Raw genomic sequence first — 23,520 nt, 5'->3', positions numbered from 1 at the left:
TCAAAGAATTAAATTAGAACACTTCCTAACACCATACACAAAAATAAACTCAAAATGGATTAAAGACCTACATGTAAGGCCAGACACTATAAAACTCCTAGAGGAAAACATAAGCAGAGCACTCTATGACATACATCAAAGCAAGATCCTTTTGGACCCACCTCCTAGAATCATGGAAATAAAATCAAGAATAAACAAATGGGACCTGATGAAACTTAAAAGCTTTTGCACAGCAAAAGAAACTATAAATAAGACAAGAAGGCAACCCTCAGAATGGGAGAAAATACTTGCCAACGAAGCAACGGACAAAGGATTAATCTCCAAAATATACAAGCAGCTCATGCAGCTTAATACCAAAAAAGCAAATAACCCAATCCACAAATGGGCGGAAGACCTAAATAGACATTTCTCCAAAGAAGACATACAGATGGCTAACAAACACATGAAAAGATGCTCAACATCACTAATCATTAGAGAAATGCAAGTCAAAGCCACAATGAGGTATCACCTCACACCAGTCAGAATGACCATCATCAAAACATCTAGAAACAATAAATGTTGGAAAGGGTATGGAGAAAAGGGAACTCCCCTGCAGTTTTGGTGGGAATGTAAGTTGGTACAGCCACTATGCAAAACAGCTTGGAGGTTCCTTAAAAAACTACAAATAGAACTACCATATGATCCAGTAATCCCACTCCTGGGCATATACCCAGAGAAAATCATAATCCAAAAAGAAACATGTACCATTATGTTCATTGCAGCACTATTTACAATGGCCAGGATATGGAAGCAACCTAAATGCCCATCGACAGATGAATGGATAGAGAAGATGTGGCACATACATACAATGGAATATTACTCAGCCATAAAAAGGAATGAAATGGAGGTATATGTAATGAGGTGGATGGACCTAGAGTCTGTCATACAGAGTGAAGTAAGCCAGAAAGAGAAAAACAAATACCGTATGCTAACTCATATATACGAAATCTAAAGAAAAAAAAAAAATGGTATTGATGAACCCAGTGACAGGGCAAGAATAAGGATGCAGATGCAGAGAATGGAGTGGAGGACGTGGGGTTGGGGGGCAGGGGGCAAAGGGGAAGCTGGGACTAAGTGAGAGAGTAGCATAGACATATATACACTACCAGTTGTAAAATAGATAGCTAGTGGGAAGTTGCTGTATAACAAAGCGAGATCAACTCAATGATGGCTGTCTTAGAGGCCCAGGACAGGGAGGATGGGAGGGAGTCGCGGGAGGGAGGGGATATGGGGATATACGTATAAATACAGCTGATTCACTTTGGTGTACCTCAAAAGCTGGTACAAGATTGTAAAGAAATTATATTCCAATAAAGAGCTTGGAAAAAAAAAAGTAAATCATTAGCAGGATGAAGGGATGTTTCTTATGTATATTTGCATTTAGCAGCATCTAATCTGAAATGTGTGGCATCGGTCACTAGGAAAAGAAGATTCACCACAGAATAGGGACGGGATCTTTCCTACCGGGGTGGCCAACCATGCCTCCCTCACATACAGATCCTGAAGGGAAAGGGAGGCACTCAGGTCCTCACACCACTACACGAAGCCCTGTCTAGTGCACTGATACTTTCTCTCTTCTAGGCACTATGTCTACCACATCCTTTCATCCCTCAGCTGATGATACTTTCAGTGCCAGCCTCATAGGCTACATCCCACAATGTCATCAGCATGATTACAGGAAAACTGCCTTCCGTTGCTGTCATTCCCTTGGTCAGCCAAAGTTTCAAAAAAAATTTACTAAGATCCAAAAGAAAACAAAACAAGAAGGACAAAATGATAAAGTCTAGAGATAAAAGTTTAGAATTGTCTAGGTCAAAATTACTTTTAAACTCTGACCTAAATGCTCAGTGCCATGGGCCATCTGAACCATATTCCCTGTCCATCCATTTCAGACGCCCTACCTCACCTTCTTTCTTCTGCTTTATCCAAAGGAGTTTGGTCACTTACCAAAGCTGGTAGGTAGAACTACTTTCCAGGAGTATTTGGTGCATGAAAACTATATCTTCTTTTTCCTTGGTGTGATTTATCTTTCAGTTTTGCTACATGGCCAACAAGGGTTAGTTACATAGCAGACCCTTACAATACTTGTTAAATATGACTGCATGTTTTGTCTCAATACTATTTCAATTTCCATTTTCCTTGGTTTTCTTTCAGTTACCCAAATCATTTATTGAATACAACATTGATATACTGACTTTGTGAAAGTTCCATGCCTATATTTTCATTCCTTCAGTTGAAATTATCCATTCATTTAAAAAATATATGATTGAATGAATAAATGAATGAATGACTTTGACTCCTCAATGGAAATGTTTTCCTGCTTTCAATTCTAGAAATCTTAGGCTTCTCGCAGACCAGGATCCTATGTCCAGATTTCTGTCCCACACATTGGCTATTTCTCATCAACAATATTTAAAATCTCCTCAGTGACTCAGTTCAGGGAAAAACTTGAGCTTCCTTGAGCTTACGCATGGAGGTGTTATGAAATCACAAGGTCATCTTAATGTTTTTTATAAAAACCGCAAACTTAGAGTGAAAGTAATATATAATCAATATCTAGTGATGGAATTAACTGGCAATGTGTCAAATAGTTAATTGAGTTACTCTGGATAAGATATATGCACTTTAATTATGTTCTGGAAACAGCAGATACTTACCCTTCATGGTCCATCTAAGTGGTATTCAAAATCATAAAGCTCTGGGGCTAATGTCCAGCTGTGTCTTCCCTGCCCAGCATCCCTGCCCAGATACAGAGGAAAAGGAGAAGGCTTTTGCCATCCAAGACCTTCCCCCCACCTTTAGCCAAAGGTTTCATCTATTTTGCCTGGCTCCTAAGATTTCCTTTGAACAAAACATACATGAAAAAATAAAAACAACAACAACAACATGAAAACCACTGTTCAAACATTAGTGAGTTTTTTTCTAAACAGAGTGGTAAGAAGTTGTGAGGTTACATGTTCCTCCCATATTTTATCAAATATTGTGCTCACCACAATCAGAAACTGAATCTTAGAGCTAGCCTCATATTCACGACTTAACGAAGAATTTAAAGTTTATGTACCCAAATTTTTGTCACATAAGTAGATCATAAGTTGTATTCCAGTTACTGTGTTTTGGATCTAATTCTAGGATCTTCAGATTAAGTGATGCTTATAAAAGTCCATGTAAGACCACCCCCATGAATAAGTTTATGCCAATTATAATTTTTCTTCAACTATGCTTTCTCACCTATTCTATCCCTTTTGGAAAACTGATTTTCTCTATCACTTTCAGGGGTGGAGTCTGACGATCACAGAGGATGGAACTGAGTGTGATTTGAAAAAAAATTTACAGCAAAGTGACTTACTAGTGGAAGGAACACAGAAGGAAAATTTATTAGAGTTATTACTTTTCCTTTATAATGCAATTTCACAAATCTTCCTTCTATAATAAGAAAGCAAATCATCAGTGATTGTCACTAAAGTTTCTTCCAGCAACATCATGCAGAACTCTTGAATTCATACCATGTAGCATATAGATATTGGGAAATGAGCATTACATTTAATTGAAAATACATGATCAGCTCCTTAAACATATTTAAATTAATTTAATTTAGGATTGATTAATATAAGCATTATTTGGGTTTTACCTATAATCTTCTTGGCAATAATCCTGTTTCTATAGTAACACAAACTTTTATTTTTATCCTTGTGCATGCGTGAGAAATTATAACAACTTTTGTAATAAAGTTTGCATATCATTTGCACATAAATTTCATTCTTTATGAGAAGTCCAAGCTAGAGGTTTCTTTTCTTTAATCATTTACTATTTTACCACCAAATGCATAATTCACATCTCCCCTCGAATAATGAACACTCAACGGAGCTATTCCTAACCACTTGCAAGAGATATCGAAATCTACATGGTGGTCAAATCTTTGAATTTCAACATGTACTATTAAGGGAGTGATAATGAAATGCTTCACAAACATCACCCTGGATATAATTCCTGTGTTGTATTAGCATAAATCCATTCATTCTTACTGAATCAGTATTCTTTTGTTCATTTGTTTCAAATAGTTAAGTTAGCTGTGGTCAGTCAAAGTAAAGTAGGATAGTAAGCAGCTGAAACATTGTCTAGGTACCTAGCCCCACCCAAAAAGAGGGCCTTGCTGTCAACTAAGTTGCAAGTATATGTGTTTTTTTTACTACAACTCATTTTAATATCATTAAAGAAAAAAGGCAGTTTATAACCTGAGGTTAGGACAATAGTTGCCTTTGGGTTGAGTGGTGCTTGGTAAGGGGCACACCTAGGGCTTTCCAGGAAGTTCTAATATTCTATACTACATCTGGGCATTAAAAAGCTGTACATTTATGATTTGTGACAATTTATAAATTATGTTATTCTTCACTACAAAAGTTAAAAAAAAAGTTTCCATTTAGATATCACTATGTCTAGAATAGGAAATGTTGAGGATTTCATGAAATTATAATTACTATTTCAGCTTATCCCATTACTTTTTATTTATAACTAACATTTTTTGTTTGTTTGTTTTTTATTTCTTTGCCCACTAGGAAATCTGTAGATATCTAATCAAAGACTAAGCAAACTAAGAAAGATAGCCTTAAAATGCGCCTTTAAAATGATCTGGTTTTATGTTCTTAGGTTTATCTTCTGTATAAATGATGTATACGGTATAAAAGGGAACTATCTGGAAAAGAAGACATGATTTGAAAGTGTAGATGATATTTTTTCTAAATATATGATAATATTTTACTGAGTTTACCACCTTTCAAGAATATAAAAAATGGCAGTATATTGTATTTCAAACCATCTATTACATTAAAAAGTGTAATAAAGCATTTTAAGTTGCACAAAGTTCAATTGACATATAAGAAAATAATGCAAGTAATGTACATGGAAGAAGGTTAGTTAGTTCTCACAAATGTTTCAGTCCTTAATGAAAAGTCACCAACTGTCTCTGAATAGTTGAAAAGATATAACATTGAAGAGGGTGTAGATCTATCCTCTTGCTTCCAAAGGGCACACTGAGGACTAGTGAGTAAATGCAAGGAGGCAGAGACATTTGGGGAGGGCAGAAGGAGACATAGCATTAATTTTATTGGTCTCACTAGAGGATGAATCACTTTGGTCAGCAGAAAGGCTCCTTACCACTGGAAATGTTCCCCTATGTGAAGAGTAGTTGTATTCGTTTCCTATGGCTACTCTCGCAAATGACCACAAACTTAGTGGTTTAAAAGACAACAAATTTATTATCTTATAGTCCATTAAGTCAGAAGTCTTACTAGGCTAAAATCAAGGGGTTAGCAGAGCTGTGATTTTTCTGCAGGCTCTCTGGGAGTATCAATTTACTTGCCTTTTCTAACTTTAAGAGGTCATAACCATTCCTTGGCTTGCGGCCCCTTCCTGTATCTTCAAAGCCAGCAGCATAGCATCTCAAAGCTCTCTCTCTGACTCTGACACTTCTGCTTCCTTCTTATAAAGGCCTTTGTGATTCCACTGAGTTCACCTGCATAATCCGGGAAACTCTTCTCAATATCCTTAATTTAGTCACATCTGCACAGTCCCTTTTGCTATGTAAATTAAGAGAGTCAGGAGTGTTGAGGATTATAACGTGGACATCTTTGGGAAGTCATTATTCTGCTATCACAGTGATATATTAAAATATATAATATACTGGCAGACTAAACCAGATTGTTAAGATTCCTTCCAATGTTTATATCCTCTAAATAAGACAAAGAAGTCAAGTATTTGTTAACAACTGTGAAAAAAGAAACCGGCCATACAAAAGACTCACCACTCTGGAGAGTATTACTATTTTTCTGTATGCCCACCAGAGATGGCTGGATATTTTAGCTAAAATTCATTGTTTAGAAGAAGTCCAAGCTTCCTTTGTGGACAGTGACTACATCCTGACTAATCCAAGACCAAAAAAAAAGTACTTACAGAACTTGGTTGGAAAGTGCGTGACTGATAAGTTCAGGCAATTGGAAAGAGTTGGCAATTATGCCACAAGCACCCTAGCTGCTCTAGGATGGTGCTTTCTCAAGGGCTACAGTGGCCAGAGACCAGGAAATTATTGTCTCTTTTTCAAAAGAAAGAAAACTGAGAGTGAGAGAGAAATGGTGTGAGAACCACTGTTTTTCTTCCTTACTACACACTCCTAAGTAGGAAGGGAATGGTCAAGTATTTAACTTGTAATTCATTTCACAGAAGCTGTTAAATATGTGCCAATGAAAAATATAGCTCAACTAATTCAAGTATGAATTTCATCCATTTATATATAGCCAATCTTCAGCCTCTTGTGGCCTTTAACAAAAGATGTTCTGAAATGGTTCCATGGAATAAAGCACTCTGCAATTTGGAATAATAGGAAGTACTAAATCACACTTGAGGCAACTGACCAAAGGATCTTGGTAGACTTTAAAGTAAGAAGCATCACCATGAAAACAGTGACCACTTAATCCTGTAGAACAGTCTGCATTCTGAAAGATTCTGACTAACTAACTTGGGAAAAAAAATTCTCTAAGGAAAAGTTTTCTTCTTGGAGCTACCAGCAGAACCAAAGGGAACATATTTATATCAATTAAATTTTTATTGAAATCATTTGTTTTCTATTGAAATCAATAACAAACCAGAAGCTGTGCTCAGCTCTGGGGATTTAAGGATAATGGCAAACATGACCCTAAGGATCTCACATCTCATGGTGAACTGGAGACCAATAAACAAACACCATTCAGTGGCTATCAAGGCAAGCAATGGATGTGACTGCAGCCTGAAAGAGAAACACTTGACCCATGAGATAAGGGAACTTCGTGTAGACTCACATGAGGACCCAACTCTTTAATTAAGTCGGAAAGAATATATAAGACATGTCCCAACAAACGATGGCAAAAAGAGGATTTGTGGCAGGCAGAACAGCATGTGCAATGACCTAAAGGTCTATAAATACCTGTCATAGTCAAGAACTCTGAGTAGTTCAGTATGGCTGGACCACAGGATCAGGTGGAAGAAAAGAGTTAAAGCTAAAGATGTAGGTAGGGGCTAGATTGTGAAGACTCTTAGATACCACCCAAGGACTATGAACATGTTCAGATAATGTGAAAATGAGGAACATGGACACTTACTTGTCTCTTGACTTCACATTCAGATGAAGCAAATCAACAGGGAGGGTCAGATTTCAGTGGAGCCTCCTCCATTCTTTCCATCATTCAGTAAGGGGTTCAATAGTTATTTTCTCCTTAGAATATGGTATTTATGTCATTCACAAAGAGGAAATGCCTATCACCTTTGCTTGCCAAGGAACATGTGAGGGAATATAATTATTCATAGCGAAATGGAGATCTGAAAAGGACATATGTGGGGGGATATTGACGGTATTTTTCTGCTGCTGGGGAGGTAACATGAGACAAATGACATGCTGCGTAATAGCTGTGGGAAAGAGGTCAGGGGAAGCACACTGGTAGGTGGGTTCTGAATGGAGATACGGGGGAAGCTCTTAAGTATGAGCTAGAGATGAACGTTGTAAGTGGCTGGTGGACAGAGAAGGAACGTGCATGCCTGGGTGGAGGAGCAGACAGAATGGGGTCGTTCTCACCATTTGCAGGGGCCTGTGCCTCTGGAGTTCAAAGTATATGCCAGCATTTATGCAGGAAACACAGGAAATGTTGGAAAAAATAGGAACCATGCTAATGAAAGGAATAAGGACCAATGGCAAGAAGAATAACAAGGAGGGAAAAGATCGTTTAGAAAGAAAACAACAACAACAAATTGGCACTAGGAGTTTCAAAATAAACTATATTCTGCCTCTTACACCCACACAAAAGTGAAATCAAACTTGCCAAAAGGAATTTGCCAATTGTCAAAGCAGCCCTAATTATACTTGCTACAAATGCACAAAATGAATACTCTCCATGAATCACTCTCAAAGCTGTCCAGTCTAAAAGCCTGAGTAGCATCCCCATAGCTAGATAGTTTATATTTTATTATTTATTTACAGCCTGCTTGCTTTCACAACAGACTTAAGTCATCTAAAATAAACTTTATACATTAAAACAGTAAATATAAATTTAAAAGCATGAGAGTCATGGAAATTAAAATTAGACCCGGAATACAAGATAAGAAGGGGTAAGGACATCATGCTGTTTTGAAGGCCAACATCATTCCCCATCACTTTGTGAAGCACAGATTTGTCTGTGGCTTTCCTAACAGCCAAAGAAGAAAGGAAATATAGTTAACTATATAGCTTTCTTTATCTGTGAATGAAAATTGTATTAGCAGTTTTTCAGAAGTTAATGTCTAAATTTTAGGTATCAAATCAGAATGAAAGAAGCATTTAGTTCAATGCATGTTATCAGGGTCATGTCAGGAAAAGTAGGATCATTAGTGAATACTTTTAAAATCCCTTTCCATTTTAAATACTGTATAATATTCCTTTGCATTTTTTGTCTTCAATAAGCTAACAATGTCTTAGTTACAACTGAGAATGCTGTCTAACCATGATGTAATTCATCTTTCTACTGTTTCTTTCCACATCCAATAAGTATTTCCAATGCAAGACAGACTCTACAACTTGGTGATTGATATATTCCTATTATCATAACTCCACATTTCATGAGAACATATCAAATATTTAATTTCTCTCTCTAGACCTTATCCACTAAGTAAGCCTGATTTACAAAATCTGCCTACAAAAGGCTACTGCCTGTCATTTTACAGGAATTACCTGGAACAATACATTTGTTAAAACCAAAAGACATTTTTAAACAAAGTAGCATTTTTATTTCGATTTTGATTCAAATTATTTTCTATAAAATATGTACATATATACTAAAGAATTATTCTGACAATGTATATCCTGACAAACCAAATTCATACTGCAATGCACTTCATAAAAGTTATTTAGAATAAGTATTACTCTTCTTGATCTTTGCTCCCAGTACACCCTTACTCCTACTGACATCTCAAGCCCTACTAATATTTAATGCATGAAAAATGTGTATCTTAGTGCATACACATTATATATAACAAACATTTCACAGTTACAACTAAGGCTAAGATTAAAAAGAAAACAAAAACTACAAATGATTAAGTTCTATGTTAAATACTATCTCCATTTAGACTAAACATGATGAAAATACATTTTATTTTGTTTTCAAAATATGGGGCAGAAACCTAAAACAGAGTTTATCTCAATTGTATATCTAAAAGAAACAAATGAAGCAACTGACCCATCAAATTGTAATTGTGAAATAAATGTAGTATGAGCTAATAAAGTCACAAATTATAGCACCCAAATATTCATTGGACTCTTCCTATCATGGAAACTTTCTGATGTTACAGAACATAAGTCCTAGAGAGTTGAGACTTATTTTGGAAAGCATAATGCCAACTACAAGTTTCCGAAATTGGTTAGTTGGGGAAGAGAAGAAATAGGTTGAAATGGCAACGAGAGGAAAGGAGATTCCTTAACAAAATAGTGGACATAAAGAAAACATGCATTGTAAGAACTGTAACTGAGTCTTCTTTACTGAAAACATCTGAAAGCTTAAACATAAAAGGCAGTATAAGTATTCATGAATTCAAGGAGAGGAGGCAGGTGACTTCTCTATGGGAGAGCATATCTTTATAATCATATTTGGCACATGAAAAGTACATCAGTTTGAGAGCATTTTTGGATGTGTTTAACATGTACTTATTAAACATAAGGGAAATACATACAATTATTATAGGCATTAGAAAAAAGAGTAAGGTTGTAACTGCACTCATTTCCTCATAAGGGGTTCTCTGAATAGATGCATCCTCGAGGTAATTAATCTTTTCTAGAACTTCTTTCATTTATACATATACATTGATAATTTTTAAAAGAGAACTTTCTAGAATTTTTTAGCCCATTTAAAATGCTTGTCTATTGTATGCCACCTCCTTCAATTAGGTAATTTAGTCAGATATATAACTTAGAATAAGATCACTAAACAAAACAAAATAGCAAGTAAACAAGAACACCACCACCACCCAAGCAAGGACCCTGATCTGTTGCTGAGATGAAAATCCCAGGAATTTCCTTCACATCAAATATTTCAGAGGAAGACAACAGACACTTCCAGAAACAGATACTGCTGGGTGTCTATCTATGGTGTTCCCAGGGATAAGCGCTTCTTAAGAAGTATTACGCTGAGCTTCAAAAGAATGGTAATAAGCTAACCATGTACCATAGATAAAATATAAAACTATGATTATTACTAACATTTAATCACTAGCTATCCTGAGTGATAGCCTTACTGTTGACCACACACAGGTTAAGCAAACTATAACAAACCACACTTGACTCTAAATTTGAGACGATATTTTACATTACTCAAGAAAACTAAGAATCTATACAAATATATTTTTGACATTACACAGAGGATATTACTTGTTTAACTGAATTCAAATATGGTGGTAGAAGAACTTTTAAGTTCCTGGATGGTAAGAAAGTTTTACCTTTAACATATCTGACAGTAAAGATTATAATGTAATGTATAGGTATACTTGAGCACAGGTAACAATGTATGTATTTATATCTCTGTCTGTGTGTAAATGCACACACCTGTATGTATGATTTTAAAGTCATCATTCAGTCATAGATTTGGAATATGGTGGGGGATAATATCTTAAAATGTGGGAGGGTGTAAATTTATTTTCTGAAATTGGAGAACAATAAGAAGCACTAAGCAATACTCTCTGTCATTTTTCTTTTCTTTAATCTATCCCTGGATTTAAAGTAATATAAACTATCTCAAATCAATTATTCACATCCTAATTAGGATGAAAAGCAGTAAGCTATTTTTTCATACCAAGTCACCAAAAAGAAGAGAGATGCAACAGATGAAATATTTGCATGTTTTCACTTTGAAGATAGGAACTGAATGTCACTCTAGCATTTTCAACTTAGTAATATATGAAAACTGGGAGTAAAATGCTTTATTTATTTCTCAAGTATCCCATTAAGTATTTATTACAAGAGTTCCGTATAATGATTCAATGTTTTCTAAATGAAATCCTTTGAAATAAAAATGTATATAAATATAATCGTTCCCTTTTTTACTGTTAGTTTAATATCATGTGTTCAGATTCTACAGAAGTGATTTGAATGTGATAAATTACACTACTTTAAATATATAACTGAAGGATTATATCTACAAGACATTGAAATGTTAAATTCATATTACCCAGATATATAAATATCAGATCTACCCAAGAAGAAACTCTTATTACATCAAAAATTAAGTGTGGCTTTTCTCCATTCTATAACAAAGTTACAAAATAGTCCTAATCAATAATTGTGTTCCGTGCTACTTTTAAACAGCTCTTTTCAAACAGAAAAATATGGATTAAAATAGGCAGGACACTCAGATTAAAAAAGTAAGAACTAAAGTTGAAATTATTGTAGAATTTAGTGAAAATGAGTAAAGTTAATGAATCATACCCCAATCTATAATCCTAGATAAACTGAGTTTCAGTGATTGGAAATAACTGTCATTGACCTAGAGGTCAGTTTGAGACCATTCTGGGAAATAAACTTGAAAAAAACTTACTATCAGAGTAACTATATGTTTTAATAAAAAATAAGTGACTATACTATGGATCTGTGAGTTTAATACTTGTGCTGATGAAAAAAACAATAAACGTATGCTAACCTGAAAGTAACTGGGGGTGAGGTATATTTCTGAATATAAAAAAGAAATGATGTATAGCCAGTTATCAGTTTTATGATTCAAATCTCATTAATGAAGAAGACAAAGATAAACTTATCTGGATCAGGAAACTATTACTTAAGTTTGCTAGGGTCCAGAAGATAGTGACCTATTTCAAATTTAGGGAGAAAGACTAAATGTTGTGCAATGTGAAAGCAATTCTGACTCCTCTCAACAACCTGCCTGTGACAGAGAATGAATGAACATCAATTTGCAGATACTGCTCATCTTATTGTGAGAAACTTTTCAAACCTTGAAAGAAAAAGTCATTGGAATTCCATAGTAAAATGTAAAAGAAGACAAAATATATCAGGTTTAGGAAATATATAAGCAGACTAATTCAGATATTTTTAAATGGTGCAAATGTAACTTAAGTACAGTTAAATGTGTAAACATTGGAGAGAACAGCCAAGTGAGTCAAAGTGTGGCACTTAGGTAAAAGTAAATGAAACAGTATTTTAGGGAAAATCAGCCCAATAATGAATAAGAATAGCGTCCTGTGGGTGTGAGTGTCTGGTCAGCCAGAAGAACCATGTGGGTTATGGGCTATCTTCTTACATTCACATTCATATGTCCAGTCCCTATGGGGTCATTTAGGCTCCTGGGAGATGAATGAGCATTTAGTGGGGTGGGGGGAGGGCAGGATACCTTTTGACCATGTGACAGAAATTTCCTCTGCAAACGCTTTAGATTTTGGAAGATTAACACCATATTCTAACCAACTTAAATAGAACTAAACAATGTAAGAACTATGAAGTAATTCTCCCTTTATACTGTGAATAGGTCACTGTAACACTATTCAATTCAGATTCCCACAACCAGAGAGTTTGGGAAGACAGTCACAGAGTTTATCAAAGGGTGGATAAATAATACCTATGAGAAAGATGGAACATTCTAGGTTTTCAAGATGAAATGAGCTTAAAGAAAAATTTGAAGGATTTAAGTCTGCTCTACTGAAGATTCTGACACCATGGGTTGTTAAGCATTAAGGTGATTTGCTGAGACTGCGGAAATTCCAAACCAGAGAATCTTTAAAAATAAGAAGCATTCAGACCAGTTGCTCAGAAGGATTGAATATGGGTTTTATGCAACTAAAACTCTCCAAGACCCTTCTAACCCTATGAATTTAATTGTAAATGACAATGTAAACAATATATTCCATCTTACACTTTTGATTCAATACTAAATACTTGCAGGGGGGTTGCAATGACCTACCTTTTACAGTGCATGAAAGCATGTGAGGCAATAGTTTGTCACAATTAGGAGTCCTAGTGATATCTCCGGGCACATGCACTTTCTGATTTCAGATTTCTCATGCAAATCACATATAGCCCTTAATGACAGCTTTTTATAATATATTGCAGTTTTGAATAATTCATGCTAATGAAGCATTAAACCATGATGAAAAGAAAACAAAAGAATAAATGAAAATCAGACAACTTCAGTTTTCCCTCTTTATATCATTCAGTCTTAAAGCACTGGTTTTCACCTTAAACTGGAAAAATCTTCTTTAAGTTTAACCCTTAGTCACTTACTTAATAATCCAAAACTTTAAAAAATAAATCATGACTTTTTTTCTTGAAATACACTTGAATCCTTAAAAAAAAAAAAAAAAAGACCTATAGTATGTACTAAGGAATGAACTGATAATATACTGAAGTCTTAGATTCTGGTCAAAATAATTTAACAAAAAATACTTAAATCAAGTAGTAAACTAAATTGAATAGTTTACTAAGTTAAATAGCAGTCACTCAAATTTGCATATCAATACATCTGTATATAGTACAAAAAACTAATCTTTCTTTAAAGACCCTACATAGTGAAGTATTATATTTCATCATATCGGCATCCAACACTTTTCCTTTTGCCAGCACCCTGATGCAAAATCTTTAGAGTTTATTTTCTTATAAACACAGCATTATTAAACTAATCCCAACTGGTGACTTCACAAAGTATGGTTATAAAGTGCCACTCAAACTTTCTATACTGCCCAAATCAGCAGAGTCATAACTTAACACAGCACACAGGAGTTACCTTCACAAGCCTGCACTTAACTGCATTCAGTACATATTTGCATACTAGCACTATAGATGCTAATGACTGTGTTGAAAATACACATGTAAACACACACCCCTCACTGTGTAACAGTCTGGCAAATTGTATAAACAGATACAATATACCTATGGGCAAGGTAGATATCCATCACCCCCTCAGTGTGCCAGGACAATTTCTTTCTCTGTTTACACTGATTTTGATTTTGAACGTGTGTGTGTGTGTGTGTGTGTGTGTGTGTGTGTGTGTGTGCAGGTTACCGGAGAAGGAGATCCATTCTTGCAGAGGGGCCCTCTGAAGACTCCTTTAATGCCCCGGTAGTGCCCATTGCTGAGATGTCTCGAACTGATGACCAGGTAACAAGCCATGTGGGTTCCAGGCGGGAGGTGTAGAGTCTCAACTCCTCACCAGGCGACCAGCCGTCGAAATGCGGGCTGGTTTCTCAGCAGCAATAGTGACTGCCACCTCCTGAGAAGAAGCGGCCAGCAGTAGGCAGGGGACGCTGCGACCGCGCGTCCTCGCTCCTCGCCCGGCGCCGGGCTCCTGCTGCCGGCAGCACTTGCTCTGACGGTGGCGGCGGCAGCGACAGCCACTGAGCACTTACGGGACCCGGCGAGCCAGTCCACATGCTGCTCTGGCCAGGAGGCTGCTCAACCGCGGACCGGCGACATATATATGTATATTGTTAAGGACAACTTCCTGGGTCCACTAGGGAATCAGCAACTCCCCCTCTCTTTCCCTCCCGCCCCCGCCTTCGCACTCAGCGCGCGCTCAGCGGATGCTCAGGCGCACGCAGGTCCCCTTCGTCTGGCCCGGGCATCCGCGACCGGGCTGTGGCTGCGGCGCCGCGAATCCGCAGCAGCAGCCTGTGCAGGGAGAGTGGCGGGGAGTCCTCGGAGCGCCAGATCGCTGCCCCCGCTGCAGTGGCGGGGAGGGGACAGGGGAGGCGACGGGCGGGCTGGGATAAGAACTGGAAGTTGGGGACGCGGAGACTTGTGAGTGGGAGCGGTTAGCGCGACGGCTCGGAGCCACCCGAGAGGAGCGGGACACGCCAGTGGCTCAGCGTGGAGATGACAGCTGCGGCGGCGGCAGGAGGCTCTCAGGGCTGCGGGATGCGCAGCTTCAGCATCCCGCCGTCACCAGCCCTGGCCCCGAGGTCCCTCCGTCTTGTCTCTGGGCCAACTTTGCACTGTGTTGGGGGCGGGGCCAGGGATGACAGGAGGGCGAGGCGGAGGAGGTGAGCGGGAGGAGAGCATTTTCTTTACTCTTTCACTGCCTGCTCGCCTTCAGCATTTCTTCCGCGCTCCGGCTGACGGCGGCGCTGGCCTAAGCAACAGCTCCCCAGCTGGCTGTAAGGATGTGCTGTGAAGCCCCAAATAGGGCAGACAGATTAGATGCGCTATAGTAGGTAATGGATGGAGGAGGAAGTAATTTTAGACAGAAAACTTGTATAGGAATAGAAATGAAACACGCATACTTGTGTCTGTCTATCTATCATCTATCTTTCTATCTTCTATCATCTGTCACCAGAGTTATAAACATTCACTTACAAGTCTGTTTCCTTAAAGAGACAGATATTTTTGGTCTATATAGGACATTTGTGCCTTCACAACCCCCAACAATCATTCTTCAGAAGTGTTTTTTTTTTTAATGGACGTTATACCATTTACTGCAAATAAAGCCAGCACGGAGCGAGCTGCACTGAGAATTAAAGACTTGTGCAGAAATGTGCTCTTGAAAGGAGAAAGAAGCCCTTCCAGAGTCAGGAGATAGTATGCCCTCTCCTCCACACTACAGCTTGCTTACCTTATGGGGTTGGGTGATCTCTTTTACCCCCTCATCTGGTCTGTGCTGGGAGAAGATGAAGGGTCACCTTCCTTTCTTTTGCCTTAGCACTGGAATTAATTTCAAGATTAAGGCTAAGGTACCCAATCCTCTCCCCAGTTTTCTCTTCTAACACAATCCCCATTTGCATCCTGGTTGACACTGAGGACCTCTCACAATGACAGAAACCAGCAAAAGAAAGCAGGTAATTAAAATTCTCCTATTCAGGCAACTCATAAAACTCTTAAGCAAAAAAAAACAAAAAACAAAAAAACAAAACAAAAAAAAAAAAGAAAAGAAATTGGTCCACTGAATACAACTTTTGTAACTACCCAATAAAGTCTTGACTTTTTGTTTACATTATTATAATAGCCTATATCCTTAATATTTTAAAGGCTTTAGATTATCTTTTTCAAGTGTTTTTAAAGCATTTACATGCTAGAAAGTGTCAGTATATAAAGTGAAAATGCCAATTTCTTGCAAATGTTGAGTTGAAAATTACTGAGACTGAGATAGTGGGATGTACATTTTGTAGGAATTGTTTAATTACTTTGTAACTATCTTGGTAAGAACTTTTGAAATTAAAGAAAAAGCAGGAACAATAGATACAGCATATCCACCTTTTCCTTTCTACTAAGATGCTGGATGTGTTTAACAATGGCATGTTTATTCAACTTACAGTTGTAAAATGTTTCAGGAAGCTGCGAGTAATATTACTCATATACAGACATTTAGATATACTCTATGCAAAGGAAACAATGTATTTGCAAAGAATGAATTGCAAAATTAAGTGAAATCCTTGCCCCAGAAAAGTGGAATTTTAAAAGGAGAGAATGTGGCTCAGTCTATTATTAACTATCTCACTCTTCATAAATGTAAGTAGCAAACAGCATTGAGGACCTAAGGCGAAACATCCCTGAATGGACTAGAAAAATGAATGATGTCACATGCTGTGAATAACAGTTCCAAGGACACTTTGCCTTCTTCATTAAGTGAATATTGTTCCTAATGATGCTGGGTTATTTTAAAGAATTAGGTATGCTTTTCTAAAATGAAAGGACTGACAAGCAATCAAAAATCATACAATTCAAATATATCTTCCTATTATTATTTTGTTATTCAAAGTATCTGTTAGCTATCCTGATGATCTTGTTCATTTGACAGTTATCCTATGTGCATTTGAGTTTTCCCATAGGAAACAGAGTAATCCCTTTTTACAGTAATGTTTCAAAGGCTAGAGTAATTTTCCTAAATTCTTAAAATTTTTCTAATTTCTTAAAAAGTATTTAATTTTTGAGATCCTTCTTCATTAGAAATGAATGAAACCAATTCTGTTAATTTGCCATGTTTTAAAATCAATTATGGTTGGTTTCTTTGATTTCTCATTATTTTGCCATCCATCTTAAAATATTGAGGCAAAAAAAAGGACACGTTTGTTACTCTCAGCCAATTTTAAGAATATTTTTTAAAACAAACAAAAGAAGAACAATTCCCTTCTTTTCCTGGCCAGATTGTGACTGATGTCTATCAGTGTGATGTCATATATGCAACAGTTCTCCATCATTGCTGGCCTATATTTTAGATGTAGTTTGCCCAATCCAAATAACAGAAATGTGCATTTTTACTTGCAGAGTTGCTTAAATACAAAGTTGATCAGTTGTATTAACTTCTTTATTAAAGGAGATACTTTCTTCCCAACTCCACTAATATAAAATTTTTAGAAAAACAAAGAAATGTAAAACACTTTAAGCCTATATTAAAGCCTATCTTGTTTTAGATATAAATCCTATTACAAAAAACATGAAAAGCAAAAATCATGTGCAGTTTTACAAGGTCCATTTATTTAAAGCAATATCTGATCTAAGGAATTCTCATTCCACAGAAGGGGATGTGAGTGGCAAAAGGCATGGATTTCAGCCTATAACCAATTTAAAATTTCCACATGATTCCAGATTCATGGTGATGTGCCAGATTGTTGATATCATTAGAAACTCTCTCTTTATCAACACATCCCAAGTCAATCCCCTTATCTCCATATCCACTGCCCCATCTTAGCCCAAACCATCATTACCTCTTCTTAAACTATTGCAAGATCCTCCTAGCTAATCTTCTTGCTTCCAATGTCGCCTCCATATACAATTTATTCTCTATATCTAACAGCCATAGTGATATTTTTAAAACATAGAGCATATCTTAACATGTCCCCATTAAACCAGCTGATGGTTTCATATCATAGGTTTACAGAAAAAATGAGCAGAAAGTATAGAGAGTTCCCATATTTTCCCTCCCCGCGTCCGCCTCCCCCGGTTTTCCCTATTATCGATGTTTTGCTTTTGTGTGGTACATTTTTTACAATGGATGAGTCAATATTGATACATATTATTAATTAAAGTCCATAGTTTACATAAGGGTTCACTCTTGGTGTTATATGTTCTATGACTTTTGAAAAATGTATAATAACATGTATCCACCATTACAGTTTCATACAGAATAGTTTCACTGCTCTAAAAATCACCTGTGCTCCACGTATTCATCCCTCCTTCTATCCCTCTGAATCTTATTCAACAATCAGCAACCTTTTCACTGTCTCCCTTTTTTGCCCTTTCAAGAATGTCACAGAGTTGGAATTATATAGCATACCACTTTTTCAGATTGGCTTCTTTCATTTAGAAATATGCATTTTAAATTTCCTTCATGTCTCTCTGTGGCTTGATATCTCATTCATTTAAATTGCTGGAATAGTTTAACAGTATACCATTGTGTTGAATTATGTCCCCACCCTCCCACCCCCAAATATTGACGTCCTAACCCCTTTCAAATATGACCTTATTTGGAAACAGGTTCTTTGCAGATGACCAAGTTAAGATGAGATCATTGGGGTGAGCCCTAATCCAGTGTGACTGTGTTCTTATAAGGGGGGGAAATTTAGACACAGAGACAGAAGCACAGGGAGAACTCCATGTGAAGATTGGAATTATGTTGCCACAAGCCAAGGAATGCAAAGGATTGCCAGCACACAGCTAGCAGAGAGACATGGAAGAGATTCTCACAGCCCTCAGAGGAAACCAATCCTGCCAACACCTTGATTTCAAACTTCTAGCCTCCAGAATTGTACAACAATCAATGTTGTTGAAACTATCCAATTTGTGGTGCTTTGTTACAGCCAGCAGTAGGAAGCTAACACACATTGTGTAGATTACCTCAGTGTATTGATCCATTCACCTATTGAAAGACATCATGGCTGCTTCCAAGTGCTGGCAATTTTGAATAAAGCTGTTATAGACATCCATGAGCAGATTTTTGTGTGGACATTAGCTTTCAACTCATTTGGATAAATACCTGTATCTTATATTTAGTTTTGTGAGAAACTAGCAAACTGTCTTCCAGAGTGGTTGTACCATCTAGCACTCCCACCAACCATGAATGATAGCTTCTGTTGGTCCACAACTCAGCACCTGTTGTTGTCAGTGTTTTGGATTTTAGCCATCCTAAAGGGTATTATGTATTGTTGCTTCAATTTGCAATTCCCAAATGACAAATGCTGCTGAGCATCTTTTCATGTTTTCACATGTTTATTTGCCATCTGTGTTTCTTCTTTGGTGAGGTGTCTGTTCACATCAATTGCCCATTTTTTAACTGGGTTATTTATTTTCTCCTTAGGTTTTAAGAATTATTTGTATAGTTTAGATACCACTCCATCATCAAATATATGTTTTGCAACTATTTTCTCCCAATATGTGGCTTGTCTTTTTATTTATTAACAATGTATTTTGCACAGCAGAATTTTTTACTTTTAATATAGTTCAATTTATTTTTTCTTTCATGGCTTGTACTTCCAGTGCTGTACTTAGAAAGTCACTACCAAACCTAAGGTCTCCTAGGTTTTCCTTTAATCTATTTTCTAGGAATTTTATGGTTTTACATTTTACATTTAGGCCCATGATCTGCCTTGAGTTAATTTTTGTGAAAACTATAAGGTCTGTGTCTAGATTCTTTCTTTTTTTTTCTTTTGTGAATTGATGTCCATTTGTTCCAGCAACATTTGTTGAAAAGATTGTTCTTTTTCTGTTGAATTAGCTTTGCTCTCTTGTCAAAAATTGGTTGGCTGGATTTGTGAGGGTATATTTCTGGGCTCTCTATTCTGTTTCCATTCATCTAATTGTCTATTCTTTCACTAATACCACCCTTTTTCGGTTACTACAAGAATCTATTCTCTGGCACTTCAGACTATTAGATATTTTAATATTTTTTGTGCATTTATATATTGACTATTTCTCATTCTTGAATGATAACTATGAGAGCAGAGAACTTCTCCATTTTGTCCACTTCTGTGGTCCTAGCACCTAAAGCAACACCTTGCCAATGCAGAAGTCCTTATTTGACATTTGGGAAGTGAATGAATAGGTGTTTTCTATTTTAACCTGCTAATAGCACAGTTCACTTACTGCTGTATGATCACATGCATTTGTGTGTACACATACATATATGAGAAACTCTGAAATTTGGTTTATATTAGTTTTAGTTTGCATAGTTTTTTTAGATCTGCATCCCAAGAAACATTTGGTCAAATTCCACTAATTCCTTTACTTAAACTAAAATAATTCCACTATTATTAAACATTATTTGAACTCTTAACTTCTCCTCCCAAATGACATGCTTTATATATCCTGATTCTTGGAAAATTAACTACTGTATAAACTATGTACTCACTGCACTAAAGTCTTTATTATTCAGTGGCCAGATATTTGGCACTCTTAAGTACATGATACCCCAAAGTGACATTTGTTATCCCTTAAATTTATCAAGCCCATCAAGGCAAAAGAGTTCTGGTTAGCAGAACTCAGACTTTAAAAGGGGGAAGATCTTAGAGCAGGGTCCCCTACTGGGTGTCACATTGGGCTGGGAATGTGAACCTGTGAATTATGCTGGTATAGAAAACAACAGGGACCATGGCAGGCATCTCATGTGGGCAGCTACTGAGAGTCTTAGGTATGTGAGATTTCAAGAATGCTGCAGAATCCTTGTAGTAATTTAAGAAAAAAAATAATCCATATTTTTATATAAAATAACCTAGTATTTAAATATTGGTAACTAATAGAGTATATTTTTAATACCGTGGGAGTTTTCAACCAAAATGTTACTGAGCCCAAACTTGCTCTACTCACAGCACAGCAGGCCAACAAATAGGAGACGAGGTGCTGAGGCAAGGAATACAACTTTATTTGGAAAACCAGCAGACTGAGAAGACGGCAGTCTATTGTCTCCAAAAAAACCATCATATCCAGGGTTTGGATGCCAGTTTTTTTGTTTGTTTGTTTGTTTTAAATAGAATCAGAGAGGGAAAGGCGGGGAAGTAAAGTAAAAAGGGTTATCAGTCTTGCAAAACATCTCCTGGAACAACTAGCCTCAGGGAAGGGGTGTGTTCATTTCACAAGTGGGTAGGGTTTCCTGAGGCAGGCCACTGTGTGTGATTAAAGCAAAGAATAGCAAAGATTAAAGTCAAAGAAACAGATCCAACATGGAGTCCAATTTAGCTCTTCCCTGTTACAAAAACACAATATTATGAGTGAAAAGGCAAGTTGCCCTGGGAGAAGAAATAGACAATACAGAGATACAATAAAGAATTTATATCTAGAATATGTAAAGAACTCCTACAAATCAATATAAAGTTAAAAAGTAAGAGAGGGACTTCAATGATACTCCACCAAGGAAGATACTGACATAGTCAATAAACATAAGATGGTCAATTAATTACTTAACAGAGAAATGTAAATTGAAGCAGCACTATACACCCTCCAGAATGACTAAAATTTAGAAAACTAAAGCATAAAATTGTGGCAAGGATTTGGGATTATCTTATACTGCTGGTGGGAATTTCAGTTGGAAAAACCAGTTTGGGAACCTGTTTGGCAGTATCTACTAAAGCTAAATTTATAGTTATGCTATGACCCAGCAATCTTATTCCTAAGCAAATACCAAAGAGAAATGAGTACTTATGTCTACCAAAGACACGTACAGGAATATTTGTAGCTGCTTTATTCTTAGTAGCCAAAAATTGGAACAAAGCAAATGTCCATTAGCAACAGAGTGGTTAATAAAATGCAACATATTAAATGGAATATTACACAGCAATAGAAAAGGAAAAGTGACTGATATGTGTCATAACATTAATATCAATATTAATTAAAATTAATATTATACGAATGTTAATATAACTGGCATGAAAATGAGCAAAAGAATTGAGAAATAAATGACTAGAAACTTTGTGAGTCTATTTATATAAAACTCAAGAATAGGCAGATAATGGAAGTCAGAACAGTGGTTATCTCTTAGGTGGGGTACACTGCCTGAGAATGAGTATGAGAGCCTTCTTGAGACTTGTCAATGCTCTATATCTGTATCTATCTATATATATCTTAATCTGGGAAGTGTTATGTGTATATGAGTCTGTGTATAAAAATTCTTTGAGTTATAAACAGAAGATTCAATGAGATACTAATACACATCCACAAGCATGGCTAAAATTAATGATACTCACAGTACCAAATATTAGCAAGGATAAAGAATAACTGAAACTTCAATATATTATGTACTGAAATCAAAACATGATTCTAGAAAACTGCTGGCAACATCTCCTAGAGTTGAATATTCACATTAACCTATGACCCAGCAATTCCATGCCACATGTACATGTATGTGACCACCAAAATATACACACAAGATGTTTATTGAAGAATTTGTCATAATAGCCTCCAAATGGAAACAAGTCAAATGTTCATCAACTGCAGAATGGATAAAAATTGTTGTACACTCATACAGTGAAATATTATACAGCAATAAATACAAGCAAACTGCTGTACAAAAGAAAATGGATGGACATCCATCTCATGGACATCCAGCTGAACTAAAACAGCCAGAAACAAAGAAGTATGTAATGTATAATTCTATTTACATGAAATTCAAAACCTTGCAAAAACTAATTTATGATGTTGGAAGTCAGGTTAGTGGTTACCTTTGAGGGGCAGTAGAGGAGGGGGAACAAAGGCTGATTCTGGGGGACAGATAATATTCACCATATAATTTGCTCGTTCCTTAATGTATGTTACAAAATCAATTTTTAAAGTACATTTTTAAAAAGTTAAGTCTTCTCATTTTACATATGAAGAAACTAGAGCCCAGGAAAGCTTAAAAATATTCAAGTCACATCAATTGGATATAGAGCTGGTCTCCCACTGCCTGGCACTCTGGTGGATTTTTTTGTTTGTTTTGTTTCTTGGGGCTTTCTTCTTGTAGCCAATCTAAGTTAGTTTGTTAGTTCATTCATTCATTCATTCATTCATGTCAGCTCCTGCACAAGCAAAGGGGCAAAAGCTCAGTACACTGGCCATCACTTGATACAAATAAAGGAGGTGAGCTTAAAATCCCACGCACTTTTCTGGTCCATGTGCAGAATAACAGTCTAAACCACTGCTGTGGTCCCCAGTGCCCAGGTAGCATTCTGGATTGTCTTTATTCACCTTCGTGGCTGGTGGAAAGTGGATTCACATGAGACTTGTGAACAGAACATGGTTACATTTTCCGAGGAAAGGTGTTGGACCTGACGTGGAGATGGGGGTAGGCAATGAACTCAGATGTGATATGCTCTTCAGGAAAGCACTCGTTATGCTCTCTCCCAACTCAGAAGCACCATGATGTAGGTGAAGGCCTTCACCTTCAACCTGAGCCCTCCTCACTGTGGGCTCCACTCCACAGAGCTGACATAGGCCACCCTCTTGTGGCAGGACAGGACTAGCAGCCCAGAAAGCTAGGACCCTGCTGCCCGGCAGTGCTGACCTGGACCACCCCAGAGCCAGGGAGGGAAGCAGGCATG

At 36.8% G+C, this 23,520-nt stretch overlaps 1 protein-coding gene across 1 annotated transcript in view; it reads right to left on the bottom strand.

Annotated features, from left to right (window-relative positions):
* ZNF804B (zinc finger protein 804B) overlaps positions 1-14,194 on the bottom strand; it is a 488,274-nt gene extending 474,080 nt beyond the window's left edge. The window contains exon 1 of the mRNA XM_057732211.1: positions 14,087-14,194. Within this exon, the coding sequence (XP_057588194.1) occupies positions 14,087-14,194 (108 nt within the window). The remainder of the gene's footprint in view (positions 1-14,086) is intronic.
* Positions 14,195-23,520: the final 9,326 nt, after the last annotated feature.

Source organism: Hippopotamus amphibius, chromosome 4 (assembly GCF_030028045.1).
Source record: "Hippopotamus amphibius kiboko isolate mHipAmp2 chromosome 4, mHipAmp2.hap2, whole genome shotgun sequence".
Classification (NCBI taxonomy): domain Eukaryota; kingdom Metazoa; phylum Chordata; class Mammalia; order Artiodactyla; family Hippopotamidae; genus Hippopotamus; species Hippopotamus amphibius.
The sequence above is the reverse complement of the archived record's forward strand: the minus strand, read 5'-3'. Positions and strand labels throughout refer to the sequence as shown.